General features: G+C 37.6%; 1 protein-coding gene across 3 annotated transcripts in view; it reads left to right on the top strand.

Annotated features, from left to right (window-relative positions):
• The window catches only part of LOC134541566 (neurogenic locus protein delta), a 505174-nt gene that overhangs the window by 421200 nt on the left and 68656 nt on the right, over window positions 1-15318 (top strand). Inside the window, exons 1-2 of one of the 3 annotated variants that reach the window (XM_063385078.1) lie at window positions 9254-9545; window positions 9776-9920. In XM_063385078.1, the coding sequence (XP_063241148.1) occupies window positions 9861-9920 (60 nt within the window). In that variant the 5' untranslated portion in view covers window positions 9254-9545; window positions 9776-9860. Of the gene's footprint in view, window positions 1-9253; window positions 9921-15318 lie in introns of those variants that run through there. The other 2 variants (XM_063385081.1, XM_063385077.1) reach the window with 2 other exon arrangements.

Here is a 15318-nt window from a genome sequence, read left to right as displayed (position 1 = left end):
TTGGCCACCCCTGGCATCTATTCGCGACGCTCTTTTGTCGGCCGTCCACCCCTGTTCCGAGAACCGAACCAGCAATTTCTCAATTTGAAGTGCGCGACATGGGCAAGGGGAGGGGGAGGGGGGAAGACAGCCGCAGGAGGTAGGGAATGTAGCTCGGATAAGCGAGGGAAGTAAAAAGGAAAAAAAAAGAAGAAAAAAGCCCCGACGAGATGACACAACGCGTCTGTGTAAGGCAGTGCGAATAATCTCCCCTGTCCCCTTCCGACAACCCAATACTCGCCTATCTTTCCTTCCTTTTGCCTTCTTCCCGTTTCGAGACTCTTTTTCGGTAGTAAAGGCAGCTGTTCAGCACGCGTCTTCGCTCGCTACTATCCTGCCTGAAGACATACGCAGCGACGGGTCTCTACAATCGGATATGAAAACATGTTTATAAATTAAAAAATCTTGTTTTATCAGACTAAATTTGCGTACTTTATTGGCTACGTGTGAACAAATATTTGTCAAGTTAAACAAATTTTTCTCCCTGTTTATGTATGTCTTCATTCTTACTTTTACAGGCAACAATGTAAACGTATCTTGTTATTAAGGTTGCGTAAAATATTTTGAACACCAAGTACATGTGAATTTTAAAGATAGCCAAAATTCGTTGTACACGAATTATATATAAAAAAAAAAATATTTGAATCTACGAAGTGTTAGCTGATATGTATGTCGGCAGTTTAGCGGGGTAATGTGGAGTAGGTTGTTTGGACACTGACATAAATATATTTTTGTCTTAAAATCACCAAAATACTTTTTTTAAGCGATTTAATTCTATTAACATACGTAATGTCATCGCCGCTCTAAACTTCTTTGCTCACCACTGATACGGGTGTGAAACAAGTGTTTGCCTCCTGATTACAAAGCAGGGATTTGCGCCTTAAAATCGCACCATACATAGTTAGAAGCCGTAAAGTAAGAAGCGAGTAAAGTTTTTCGGATGTTAAATAATTGTTGTATTTCCATTCCGCTTTGTGATAGGGTAGTTAAAAGTACATCCCAATAATGTTTGTTTCTAATTACTTTTTAAAACATTCAATAAATTTAATATTGCTAGATTTCGTCCACAGCAAAAGCAAACTGGTTTTTGTAAGAATAAAATTACATTAAATTCTAAATTTGTAGGCATTATTGTACGTAAATGCCATAGTTTATAGTCCTCGAAGGTGTGCTTTATCAATTAAATAACTATTACATGCCTGAAATCCTAGAGTGATTAAGTTCCTGGTTTTATGGATGTAAACACCAAACTAGTAACAAAAACATAGCAATCTCAGAGATACTGATTCTAATCAATACAAAAAAGGCTGAATAAATTTAGTTCATTTATAATTTAGACAAACTCACAAGTAGCATATGTACATATTTATGTTTATAAACTTGAAAAACGTAAAATATTTTCCCATAGTTGATTATAAATACGTTACTATTTCTAATGCACAATACTTTCCAACACAAATATTTATATTTCTTATGCACCACCGGTAATAAATATTTGTCTGTTTTATAAAAATACAATTATGATTACTGAACCAAAATAAATAAATATATCATGGAAGTAAATTTATGTTTTTCTATAGTTCGATTATTTTTGTTACTATCATAGCCTAACACTATTATCCTTTTTTTATGCCAGCCAATGCTAGAATCAAGGTCCAGCGCAAAGATACAAAAACATGAGTTAGTTTTGTGTCACGTCATTTCAGACAGCAACTTCTCTTAAATACACTTTTTCTGCTGTGTCACAGGTAAAAGGCTCCCAGGGATAAATTGACTCGTGTTAATGAGGGTTAGGGACTGTAAAGGAGAGGTTCGTGAGAAAGGACAGGTGACAGGTGAGAGCGGCAAGCAGGTGTTCCCGTAAATAGTTATGACATTGCGATGCCGGCGAGCTGCACTACACGTCCTGATAACATTGGTGTAAGGCTGCGCGCTGCAGTAGGGAACTTGCGTTCGCCTCTGTCAATTGCGTCGCATAAAATATTTGCGCTCCAACACCCTCAGTCAACAATGCGTTAAAATATAAAACTAATTTTTCTAATGTGTTTTCAGTTTAAATATGTGTAAATATATGTAAGTAAGGGCGTAACTGTAAAACGGGACCAATATTGTAACTGCGCAAACGTAATCTTGCGGGCCTACCCTGGAAATCCTACAGATTTTAGGTCCTGTGTAAAATAATATGTTAACTTAAAGCTTTTGACTTTTTTTTTTTTTTTTTTTTTCGTTTTCTCGTCATTTCTATGAGTTAAGTGCTGTTTTTGTAAATCCCTTAATCAAAGTCATGCTATAAAAATGAAACTATAAACATTGTGTGTGAGAAGGAGCTTTAATGTTACGTAGTTCAATATTGTTAGTGAAAAGGTCATATGCAACGACTGGTGGCATTTTCATTGAAACGCTGAATGAATATTAAAAATGACAAACGTTCGGCTTCCTTACCGCTCTGCCAATAAATCGTACTGAGTAGGTATATTACGCACGATATGTAGCTATATTTACTTCATAGTCTTGATATAAAACAAAATAAAAAAGTAAACTATTTTTTTATGGCTTTACTAATTATTTTTGGAACGTTAGTAGAATTTTACCCAACGTTACTGAAAAACCAACGGTTAAATTTTACCTTAAGCTATAAAGTTCTGAAATCTGTAGTTCTCGTTGTATGCGTAATAAATATGATCCTGATATGGCGTCTGTTCAAGCAATTTGTGTACCATATTCGCACACTCCTGTGGTCATGGTTAACAACCATCAGTTGTACTTGTATGCACTGCATTTCGCGCGAGAGTATGTATGTGCGTGTGTGTCTCTCTCCCCCTTTCTCTTTCTCCCCCCCCCCCCTCCTTCACCCACGCCGTTTCACAATTACCTTACCAGAGAAACTCGGTGGAGTCAGGTGGTTTGCGCACCAATATTTACCATGGTTTTAAGAAAACGTATTTTTTTTAATGTTATGCTGAAACACACAATGAGTAAAACTTTTATTAATGCAGGTAAAAGAGACATTCAATAAACATTTCCCACCCGGAGTACCAAAATATTACCAAACATTCATTGAAGAACGTAGGGGTTGATTGATAACCCAATTCTTTTATTTTTTCAATCTAAGTATATTATATTTACACAAGATTATTTATACTCTGCATTGCCATACTCACATAAAACCTTGAAATCTACAAATCAGTCCAACGTTTGTTTTAAAAAGGGATATTACCTACTAACCTGATCGTTCTACTGTTTAGATTTATATCATTGAAGTGTGAACCGAATATGTCTGACTCTCTTGCTGGGCCACTGGTCCAGAACCACTCCTTCGCCACTACTCACTTGCGCGACACGCTAATGCCGCCTCGCGTTCCTCTCCTCCGTGCTTAAGTATACCACCCCCCCCCCCCCCCTTTCCAAGGCTGCGAGACCACACCCGCTCGCGAGTGTCGCCGAACTGAATCACTATCTCACCCGGCAGGCTGATGTTCTCGAGTGGCGCGCGGTAGCAGCTGAGGAAGCACACACACACACACAGACACACACACACACACACACACACACAGAGAAAACATTCCTCTGTGGTTTTACAAAAGATTCCTGTGCACACCAGTTGCCAAGAAAAATAGCTTGGAAATTCTACAAGAAAGATAATGTAACTTTGTAGTACACAAAACTATGGTATGTATGTGTGTGTATATATATATATATATATATATATATAATTTATGATGTTTGGTTTCGAAGATATTAATGGATATTTATTATGAATATTGATGCATGATTTTATATTTCATTTGATTTTTCATTTAGCATAATTTTTAAAACCACGGATAAGATAAGCGAATATTTAATCATTGCATTGGGTAAGAATCCGAACCCAGTGTTACTGTGAACACTATTTTGTAGTGATACAGTTGTTTTCATGTAAATGTACAATTTACAATTATCTGTGATTTTACATGAATATTTCAGTTACGTTTACAAAATAAAATACTGTGTACACGCAAAGTTCGACCTGGCCTGCCAGGTGGATGGCCAATCCTCTGGCCAGGTTTTCATTCACTTTACATACATTATGTTCTACGCGCTATTTAGGTTATATTTTGAAATAATACTATATATTGTAGACGTTACCATGGTGCAACTTCCGGAAAATGTTTATATAGCATTTCGTTTCATGATCCATAGACTTCAAAACCGTCATATCGAAATGTTCACATACAGTATATAAATCACATTTTTGTGGACACGATAACAGCCGTCATTTTTCACAAATCACGTCCAAACTAAGTAATACATAAAATATGAACATGGAAATCTCAGACATGTTCGTTAATGGGCAATAGGTTAAACGGTTTGAATAAAAAAAATACATAAAATCTGTACTTTTTACACTGTTTCATCCATTACTTTTTATTGTAAGACCTAAAAATAATATCTAGAACTTTCGTCCGAAATGATTTTTTATATGACTAACCATTACTGCAAAGGGTGGAAAATAAGAGGTTTAAAGACAAAAACCATTCATAACTCTCTTAACATGCACACTATTCAATCCGTTTAATTGTTTGTAAACCGTATAAATATTATATAAAACTTTTAATTTTTGATACGACCAACCATAACGGCAAGAAGTGGAAAAAACATGGATTGGAGGACAAAAATTGCATATCTCCTTCGTAGGCACAACATGGAATCCGTTAAAATAGTTTGTAAGTCTTATAGTTTTTATCTAAAACTTTTGTCTGAAACAATTTTTGATAAGACAAACCATTGCGCTAAGTGTTGAAAATCACAGGGGTAGAGTTTACAACAAAAAAAAATCATAATTTCCGCACCATCGACACAATTAAATCTGTTTTGATTTATTCTAAAACCATAAATTATTACCTACAACTTTCGTCTGAATAAATTTTTACACAACTAAACATCACGGCAAGGGGTGGAAACAATAGGGGTTGAATGGCAAAACATTCATAACTCCCTTAGTACATTAAAACTTTTGTCTGAATCAATTTTTGATACAATCAACCATTGCTCCAAAGGGTGGATAAAGATGGATTAAAATACAAAAAGAAATTCATAACTCAGTAGGCACAACATTTCCGTTTTAAATTGCTTGTAAATTTTATAATTTTTAACAAAATCTTTTGACTAAAACATTTTTTAATAATTTGCACAATTGCTTCAGGGGGTTGAAAAAAACATGGGTAGTATTTTTAACAAATCATAATTTCCGTTCCATGTGCACTATTAAATTCGTTCTAATTTATTGTCAAACCATAAATTATTATCTAAAACCTTCGTCTGGAATAAATTTTTTATACAACCTACCATTACTGCAAGGGGTGGAATAAACAAGGATAGAATGACAAAAAAAAATAGTATCTTCCTTAATATGAATATTATCAATTCAGTTAAAATAGTTTGAAAACCCATACAAATACAATCTGAAACATTTTTCTGCAACAATGTATAATAAAACCAACTATTACAAAGGGTGGATAAATAGGGTTTTATATACAAAAATAAATCCATAACTCTCTTAGTAGGCACACCATCAAATCCAATCAAATTATTTGTAAATTTTATAAATCAATCTAAAACTTTTGTCTGAAACTAATTTTGTTCATACAAACCATTATTGCAAGGGGTTGAAAAAGCTTGGGTTGGTATAAGAATATAAATAAAACTTCCTTTACACTATCTAATCTATTCTTATTTTGTTTTAACTTTCTAAATATTGTCTAAACCTTTTGTTAAAATAAACTTTTGTGTAACCAACCATTACTGCAAGGGGTGGGAATAACAATGTTTGGAAGTAAAAACCATTAATTTTATAATATATTTATTATCAAATCCATTGTAATTTATTGTATAAATCCTTAAATTAATTAATAACTTTTGATGAAACGAATCAAAACCTCAAAAACAGGGGTTGAAATTAAAATAATTAAAAATTTCCTTAGCATCAATTATTACGAATATATTTTAACCATCTTAATATAATATTAAACCTTAGTGCAAAGCAAATTTTTATACGACCACGTTATGAAAACTATTATTAGAAGAAAAAATGAATAACTTTCTTAATTTGCATAATAATATGAAATTCGTTCTATGCTTTTTAATTATGGATGCATTGAGTTGAAAACATTCTAAATATTTTCGCTGCATGGGTAAGGAGAAAATGATTAATCTTTAATTTTGTAGTATTGGAAAACATTAAGACGTTATGTACATTAGGTTCTTAAAATGTTGTAAAAAAATTTTTTATAGAAGTTTCCAAAATATTTCAAGACGAAATAGATACTTCGAAATCTATCTACGTCCGTAGGCTGGCGAAAGGAATTTTTCCTTTCTAAATTTGGCTTGGCAAAATACGTAATTTAGTAGAATGCCTCAAGGGCGTCGCCAGGGGGGTAGGGGGGCCGTTGCCTCCCCCCCCCCCTAGAGCCTTAGAGATATAAAATAATGTAGCCAAATGCAAAAAAAATACATACTTTTCCCACAACTTGCCCCCCCCCCCCCCCCTACACAGGCCATCGGCTGGCGACGCCCTTGGAATGCCTAAAGTTAAATTGACTGTCTGTTACAGTGTGAAGTCACTGGCGTTTAGTATTGGATACATTCTTGGGAATGACAACTGTAATAATACTGTTAATAGACATTATCGTATGGTTTTTGAAAATCTATTTCTTTGTGATGTCAGCACTAACGAAGACAATACTTCATTATTGAGTGTTACAAATTAATTCGCTATAAACCCTGTTGAAACCAATATCGCGTCTTTCGGTCGGGGCCCGCCTGGATAAGGATGTATCTTTGTGAGTCGGGTTTGACAAGTGCGATGCTTGCTGGTGCATCTAGCGCGGTATCGCCTCTATGTAAGCTCTAGGTTCTGATCTGTCGTGCAGTCGTCTCGTCGTGCATATTGCAGCTATGAGATTTGAGCGGAACCATAACATTGTATGGCGGAGAAATGAAGATAAAAGTTTTATGCAAGTACCGTAAGTGCTTTCAAGAATTTGTACCGGTTGTTTTACGCCTGAAAATTACTCTGAAAACATGCGTTCTAGCCATTTTAACTCTTCTAAAAATACAGTTTAAAAACTAAATCCAAAATCAAAAGTACTTTTCGGCCCTCAAAGAACTCTTAAATGCTTCGGAAGCAGATCCCACTCGGATATCTTGAGTAGTTTTTCCTGAAGCTCTGCGCACCGTATGTGTGCCCATGTAGGCAGGGGCCTTAAGGCGACGGAACCTCCAATCGGGATGCAGAGCCACTGGGATGCCAACTCAGTGTTGTTGTGTCTGTGTGAGGCCGGGGATGTTGGCACAGAACTCACGACCCTCCATGTCGCGACGCCGCACAGAGGGCGCTGCGGTGGGAGTTCGGGGTGGGCTCAACTCTCAGAGGAACCCATTGTTATCGCCCGCCGAGAAGAGATAAGAAACTGCTGGTGAAGGCGGCCCTTTCACGTGTGCGATCGTCCTCTCCCCCTCCCCACATTCTCCTCCTTGTCCCATTACCTTCCCCGCAACCCCTTCCCCAACCCTCCCCAGCGCGAGAAACATGTGTGTTGTTTTGCAGCAAATATGAAAAGATTTCTGTACCCTAGATGTATTTGACACAATGACAACAAAATTGTAACTTTTCAGGGTGCTGCGTTGTTCTCGTCCGTTTTCATTCCGCAAGCTTTCTTTCCACACCTCATACCGCAGCATTGGTTTTTATTCCGCAAGCTCTCTTTCCTCACCTCATACCGCAGCATTGGTTTTAATTCCGCAAGCTCTCTTTCCACACCTCATACCACAGCATTGGTTTTCATTCCGCAAACTCTCTTACCACCACTCATACCGCACCATTGGTTTCATTCCGCAAACTCTCTTACAACCACTCATACCACACCATTGGTTTTTATTCCTTAAACTCTCTTACCACCACTCATATCGCAGCATTGGTTTTCATATAGCGTGATGCAAGGGAAGCTTTTACACCTGGAATCACAACTCAAAAAGGCGGTGATCCATTTTGAGAATGTTAATGTCACTATCCAAACGCCTTGTTGCTGACGTAAGTTTCTTGAATAATTTATATTTTATTTTTAAATGCCTCTCGAAATAAATTATTGTATCCGCCACTGGGTGGAAAGGGTTAAAGTGGCGTTGAAAAGAGGTTGGGGTGGATACGAGAATAACCTGAGATAAATACTCATTCATTCCAGTGTTTGCAAATTTAAAAAAATCGCGTTCCGCCAGACTGAAACCTTGAAGACTAGCAAATTTGTCCACTGAAAAGCCTTCAATCTTTACAGACGCCCTTCATCGTAGTATATTTGTCGAAAAAGGGTGGAGGGAAAATGGCTGACACAAATAAAACTAATTATTATCCGAAATTGAACTTCTCATTAGACTATACTAACCATATTCATAAAAAAATACTATACAATTTAACCCTACGTTTACATCGCCACAGATAAGTTGAATACGGTACGATAAAAAAAAAACTCACAAGGTTTTCTGTATGTGCACTTTTTATTAAGCGTTACTTAACGTAAGATATGAGAAATTTTTCACAGCCTATCCGAAAGCTTCTTCAAAATTAAGTTTTCGATTGTGAAATATTAAATAACGAGAAAATTATTCTTGAAATCGTTTAAGAGGCTTGGAATTAATAAACTTGAAAACCAAGCCAAGCGTCTAAGAAAAATTCTCCTATTGGCGTCTGCATTGTGTTTGTTACCCCGTAGCGTCACGTGTGCCGCAGTTGTGAGTGACGTATTCAAGTGCAGCGGCCACGGCGGAGTCGTACGCGTGGTGTGTGTTTTTGCTTCCTCCCCTCTGCCCCGTGCTTTTCATTCAACCCACCAGCAGAGGGGAGAGAGCACGCTGCTGCCAGAGTTGCAGCTGTTCGCGTCGCGCTACGTTATAAGTATAGGTCCGCCCGAGGTGTGGATAGTCAGTGGAGGGTCGGACGCGCTACCAGCAACTTCCTTCCTCCCCAGGCGGCATTGGTCTCTCTCTCGCACGCGCGCGCACGACAGCTGCCGCTCCGCCAGCGCGCGTCCCCTCGAGTGAAAACATCCGGAGACATCTACCGGCGGTCGGGAGAAGCTGCCTCGCCGCGCCGCGCGCGCCGCTCCACCGGGTTCCGCCCGCCGCCGCCAGATGCCAGCGCAGGCGCTGCGCACCCGAGCACGCAAGGGTTCCGCACCGGAGTTCTCAGTCTGCTGGCGACCCGCGTCCTGTTGGCGTTGTTTCATTCTCGTAGCGCACGACGGAGTGTAGTGTGAGTGCGTTTTGTGTGAACCCGGGGATCTGTATAGAAGAAACGGAAATAAGCTCTCATGTAGCGCTTCGTATTTATTTTTCCCGAACATCTCTATGGGATTTTATGTGATGGATGTTATTTTTTTCGTGTGTCCTGTGTCGAGAATCGTAGGAAAAGATTACACATGAAGTTTGAATGTGGCGTGTGCTTCGAGAGAATAATGGGATAAAATAACACAGCAGTACGTATTTTACATATTCTGGAGGCTTTTTATCGCAACAGTGATTAACTACCTTGTAATTGGATTAAGTGTTTCATTTCTTCCTTCGGTGTGTCGTGTTGTGATATTTTTTTTTTAATGAGACTGTCTTGTTTACACTAATGTGTTTATCTCGCGGAGCAAAGTAGAGTCAGTGTGAAGTGAGTTTGGTGGCGTTTCGCTGATTGGAATACTGGGGCATGGTGTTCCAGGTCGACCCGCCGGTAGCAACCAACTCGCAAAGGGCCTAAAATCAAAATACTCGAGTTATTTCAACAAGTTGTGTGCCAAGTTACCATGAGGTATCACGTCTGCATTCTCTACGTCTCCGTGGTGTTGCTGGCCGGATTGCAGCAGGTAAGACCTCGGAAGAAATTTCCAAGTCCCTAGTTGCATGTAGGTGAGGCGCATGGGGCATGGTGTATTGTTGCGTAGTGATGCCGCTTAGAATTATTTTTTTTTAACTCTTCGTTTATCATCATTGCGTACTGTGCGTTATCAGACGCTCGTTTATCAATTGACATCTTTGATCCTTATCTTGTAACTGCTGTTTATGCGATATGCCCCATTTAATACTTGAAAACTGGACGAAAAGCTGACGAGATATATTTTTTTTCCTTCTGGAGTTGCTAATCCGGAACACATGTCGCAGTAATATTTTTCTGCGAAGGAAAATCCCTGGAAGAGCCTTAAAGACACGCGAGGCTATTTTAAGGACTTCCTGAGTCCTCTGTTGTTTTCTCCTTGGTAATGCGATTACTGCTCGCGGATCCCAGGAGGTTAGTTTTCCTTTGTACTTCACGGGCTAGACTCTGCCCGCAGCTGCCGACGTATTTGGGGAGTGGGTTCTTTGTCGTACTACTGCACCCACAAGCTATTTTTTTTTTTATTTCCCTCTAGCATTTTTTCCTCGGTGTTTGTACTTATTAGGGTTGGTCAGTATTTTTTTTTTTTTTTTTTTATTTAAAGAGGGAGTGAACAACGCTGTGACAAGCGACGGTCATTATTTACATATTGCAAGCGGGAAGTCTGCCTGGAAGCTTGTTCACGTTCATGAATAGGGTAATTAACATACAGATTCGGGACTGCTCGCTGCGTAATGCGTGGGGTCAGTAACTCTTAGAACGAACTGCCGCTCTGCTATCCAGCAATTCACAGCTAAGCCTTGTTTATAGGGCACTTCGCTTATTTTTCATGTTTAGTGACCCGCTTTTGCTTTGACGTACCCAGTGTGTAACGGACAACGTAGATGCTTGTACTATAGTCTAATCAACAATCAACACTTGATTTCGATAGAGGTATATTTATAATTAAAATAAAGAATGTTGCGTGCCAAATTCGGCTAGAACAAACATGTTTTGTAGTGAAATTTAATTTGCGACCCTGTCATAGTTATTTTTACACATTTATTTTCAAATTCTCCGTTCATGTATTTATACTGGTGGGTTTTTTGAGAAACTTCGCCCGCACTTGTCAAAGGGTTGCTCTCTTTATCAGCCGCCTGTGAAGGGACCAAACGTTTTGTTTCGCTCTCTCTCGTTCTCTGTCGCGATAAGAACAGAGATAAACAGCGCGAGCATAGCTGGGGGCAGAATCTGGCAGCCTCGTGCGTCCTTGTTTGTTTACTAAACGCGCAGCCAGTGCCAATATTTTTTTTTTCCATTCTAAACCTTGTTGAGTTCCAGGTTAAGTCCAATTTATTTTTTTAAATCTTTTTAACGAAATGGGTTTAGTTATTAATTTTATAAAATAACCTACAAATTATACATTATATAATTCATAGACTTTTTAAGGACAACATTTTTTTTTTGGAATAGGTATAATAGTTTTTGTAGAGTTTCATTATCATACGAAAAAAAAATGTTAAGATTTTACCCTAGCAACGTGTTAACTAGAGAGGTTAGTTGTAGTTGTTAAATTGTTTATTAAGTGTCGAACAGTGCTAATCAGCGTATTTCTTTGCGTACTTAGTACACATTACGTTAGCGTATCATTTACCGTACCATTTTTCGCCCAAAAACACTAATTTTAAGGAGCGAGAAATGAAGGGAACTTTCACATTTTCGCGGTCTGATTGTTTATCTGGACGTTAATCATCATAGCAGTCATCGAAAGCATATTGAGTAAACAGCGCAGAAACGCTATAAAAGTTGTCATTAATTAGTCTCGCTTGGTGATCTTTACACGGGCGTCTGTGTAACTGTCAGTATTTTTTTAAATAGAATTAATGCAATATGAAATTAGCGATTTTAGACTTTTAGGGTGTGAACTTGTACGAGACATAAATTTGCAAAATTAATTTGAGAACTTTTAAGACACGCATATTGCAGTGATTTTGTTACTCTTGTAACAGATCGAAATACGTATAATATTTTTTGGCAAATCCAGCTGTACGAAACAATTAGCATGTATGTACGGTACTCCATAATGTTTTAGGCCCAATCATGATCAAGTGGTCGATTAAGGGGCTTAAGTAGCAGTTCTAAAACGATTTTAATTAATTTTGATAACCTTGGCTGAATTATACGTATATGAGGAAGCGCAGTACCTACTTTCTTTTTGTGAACCGCGTTCATTCTAAATGGCGTGACTTGCGAAGCAGTAGGGAATGGTAGGAACGTCCGGATAGCTTCCCTTGCACGAAATCTTAATTCACCTCATTGTGTATCTCCGTCGCATGTCAATATTAAGGCCGTGTAATTTCTGATTCAGTAGTTTCTATTCGGATGCTTTCAGCATTCGCTTTTTTTTATTGCACACAGCAGTACAATATGTGGTTAATACGTTTTATCTCAGACGTAACACTAACAATTTTTTTTTAATTGTTGCAATCTTAATTTATATTAAGTTTAAAGTTAGCCACAACACGCACGTTCATTATAAATGTCTAAATCGTAATAATTTTTAATTTTTGTTACGTACGAATAAATAATGTGCTGACTTCATAGGCATACTCTGTTACTAATACATTCCAAGAATAGAAGTGGCTGTTTTTTATTACATCTCTTCTAAGAAGAGACAACGTAAGCCTTACATTTAGTTAGTTTATACGTGAAAATTTGCTATCGAGAGCCTATGTATGCATCGTATACGGCTGGGCTTACAAACTCGCAAGAAACGCAATAGCGCAAGCACGTATAACATGCAAGTTGAGCATTGATTACGTTGCAATTTTTGTATCTTGCGTAACCTATATTCTATAGTGTTATTATTTAACTTGTAGCGTCTTGCGCTTTTATTTTTTCCTGTTTCTTGCCTAGTTTATGAAAATTGCCTTGTAAGGACGGGTTTCTCATATTATCCGCTAATGCTACTTACTAGGTACCTACGCAGCTAACTTGGCTAGAAACAGCTTCATGCCTCGACTCAACCATGCCGCAAGTATTTCATTCCTTGGCATTTATGTTCATGCCCTTAACTTTGTGGATTAGATAGACACGTATACTGCACGTTGGTTCTCGTATCACGTCGTCTTATTGGCTAACTGTCCGACACTGACGCCGCGTGCTCTTTTAACAAATCAGCAATAAAAAAATAGCATAGGCCTACTACTTAAAAGCCAAAAACATTTCGGTAACTTCGCGCTAGTCACTTCAAGTAAATTTATTTTAGATCTTTGCGCGTGTTATGTATTTTTCCGTGGTATTTGTCTGGGGATATAGACCTAATGTTATGTATGGTTACAATTATTTTAAGTTCAGTAGTTTACGAAACTGAACAAATTTCTGATTATTAGCTGCCGACGTATATTTTTGCACTTGTTGAAGCAAATTACTGTATTTCAGTGACATCTGAAAACAGTTTTGCATTCAGCTCATTTGAAATGCTTTTGTGTATTCAGGCAATCTGTTCCTATTCCAAAACCTGTAAATATACTAACTTTTAACTTAATCCCGTGGCAGTTAAATGAAATTCAGGATACGTTGGAGTTCTAATGTTTTTTGTAGAATGGGTAATTGGGTAAGGGGGGGGGGGGTTGCAATTCTGTTAAAAGTTATGTCTAGGTACGTTTTATATGGTTTCGAAATTATTTAAAATTAATGAAATGTTTAACATCACTCAAAGTACAAAAAAAAATTTTGTTACACTTCTAGGACGACTTAAAATTTTTATTTAAAAAAAAAAATACTTTTGTAGCCTATAGAAGGTTTCTAGAATGGACTATACACTTTGTAACGGTTATGACATTTGAAGTGCTAAATGATGGTCCCGCAGCGTGCTGATGTGGTCCCTGACCTAGGTGACGGCGAGTGCTGTGATTGGCTAAGAGAACCCTGAATAGTTCCCATTTCCTCGTGGCAAAATAGTCTTGTCTACGGAACCTATTGATGCCGGTAAAGTTAACATTAAATAGGCGTTCATGTCCTCTGGAGGTTAGTTTTGTGGTTTGAATTCGCGGAGGAGAAAAAAAAAGGTTTGTAGTTTTAGGTCAATCTAAGATTAATCGGAATATTTTTTTCTTCTTTACGTGTAGCTATCTCAACGGTGTATTGAAAAACATGAAATAAAAATAACCGTTCATAATATTTTGGTTTTCATTTTCTTTACGATTTTGATTGATTTTTTTGTTAACTAAACGGAATTCCTTTTTAAAAATTTGAGTGGTGTAACTTACTCAAGTAAACTTTTTACAATTACTGATACATGGTAGGTAATTCACTTTTAATTAAAAAAAAAAGCTTTATATAACGGGGTTTTTTTTTTTTTTTTTTTGTGATTTGATGTTTCCTGGCAATTTTTGATGAACAATAAAGCCAAAAGACTAATTGTCTCAATGGTAATCTGTGTTTTTAACAATTCAGCATGTTCACGTAATAACCCGACGGTGTAGTTTATTTTTTTTGTAAGTAGGCAAATCAGACCTTTGTCTGAAATGACAATAAAATGGCTGTTTTTCGTTCGATTTAGTCTAAAAGCTAACAGAAAGTAGCCAAGAAGCAGGTTTTTTTTTTTTTAATTATTTTGTTCGCTTTTGAGTAAATTAGACAACACTAATGTGGCTAGGATATTTGCGTTTTGGTTTCCGAGTATCGTAATGTTGCAAAGAGACAAATATAAGACACAATAATGCGTTCGTCCAAGTCACTTCGTTACGTGCACAAATATTTAGGTGCAATTGGTACTACCATATGTAATTTAAAAAAAAAGACTGAAAAATTAATACAGTAGTAGACCCTAAATTACCTGTCAGAAACTGAACGCAAATGAGTCGGATATGTAGGGTGTGTTTCTTTGTCGGCTTTGAAATCAGTGCAGATTTTAGCTCACTTGTCAATCAAATGTTGCTTCGCAGCGTGTCTTGCAAAGTGGGAAAATTGTTCCTCGAATTTTTTTTTAGAAGGCCCCGCTTTGTAATTCTTGTTATGTAGTCCCACCTTTAGCTCTTGCGTGTTTTTCGCAACCGCTATGTTTAAAATCTGTTTCTTGTATATATATTTTTTCTTCTGTGGAGCTTGTGTATGCTCACGAATGCAGTTCAGCCATGTAGATCTTGAATGTAACTGTAAAGCAATTCTAATGTGCAGCCATTACATATTGAGAGAGCCTGCCTACGAAGGTTGTCACACTACGTAGCGCTGGAAAATGTTGTATTGCACGATGCGAAAGCTGTCACGCTCAGTAGTTGCAGATTGCTGTGAACTGCGTTGCTACTTATGAAGACAGCCCTCTGTATAGCTCTCAATGTGTTGTATGACGCGCATACTAAGAAGGTCCCGTTTTGCAAGTGTGACGTTGTAAGACGACCCTGCAATGT

The sequence above is a fragment of the Bacillus rossius genome (assembly GCF_032445375.1).
Source record: "Bacillus rossius redtenbacheri isolate Brsri chromosome 4 unlocalized genomic scaffold, Brsri_v3 Brsri_v3_scf4_1, whole genome shotgun sequence".
In the NCBI taxonomy this organism is placed as follows: domain Eukaryota; kingdom Metazoa; phylum Arthropoda; class Insecta; order Phasmatodea; family Bacillidae; genus Bacillus; species Bacillus rossius.
Note: the sequence above shows the minus strand (reverse complement) of the source record. Positions and strands in the feature narration are given on the sequence as shown.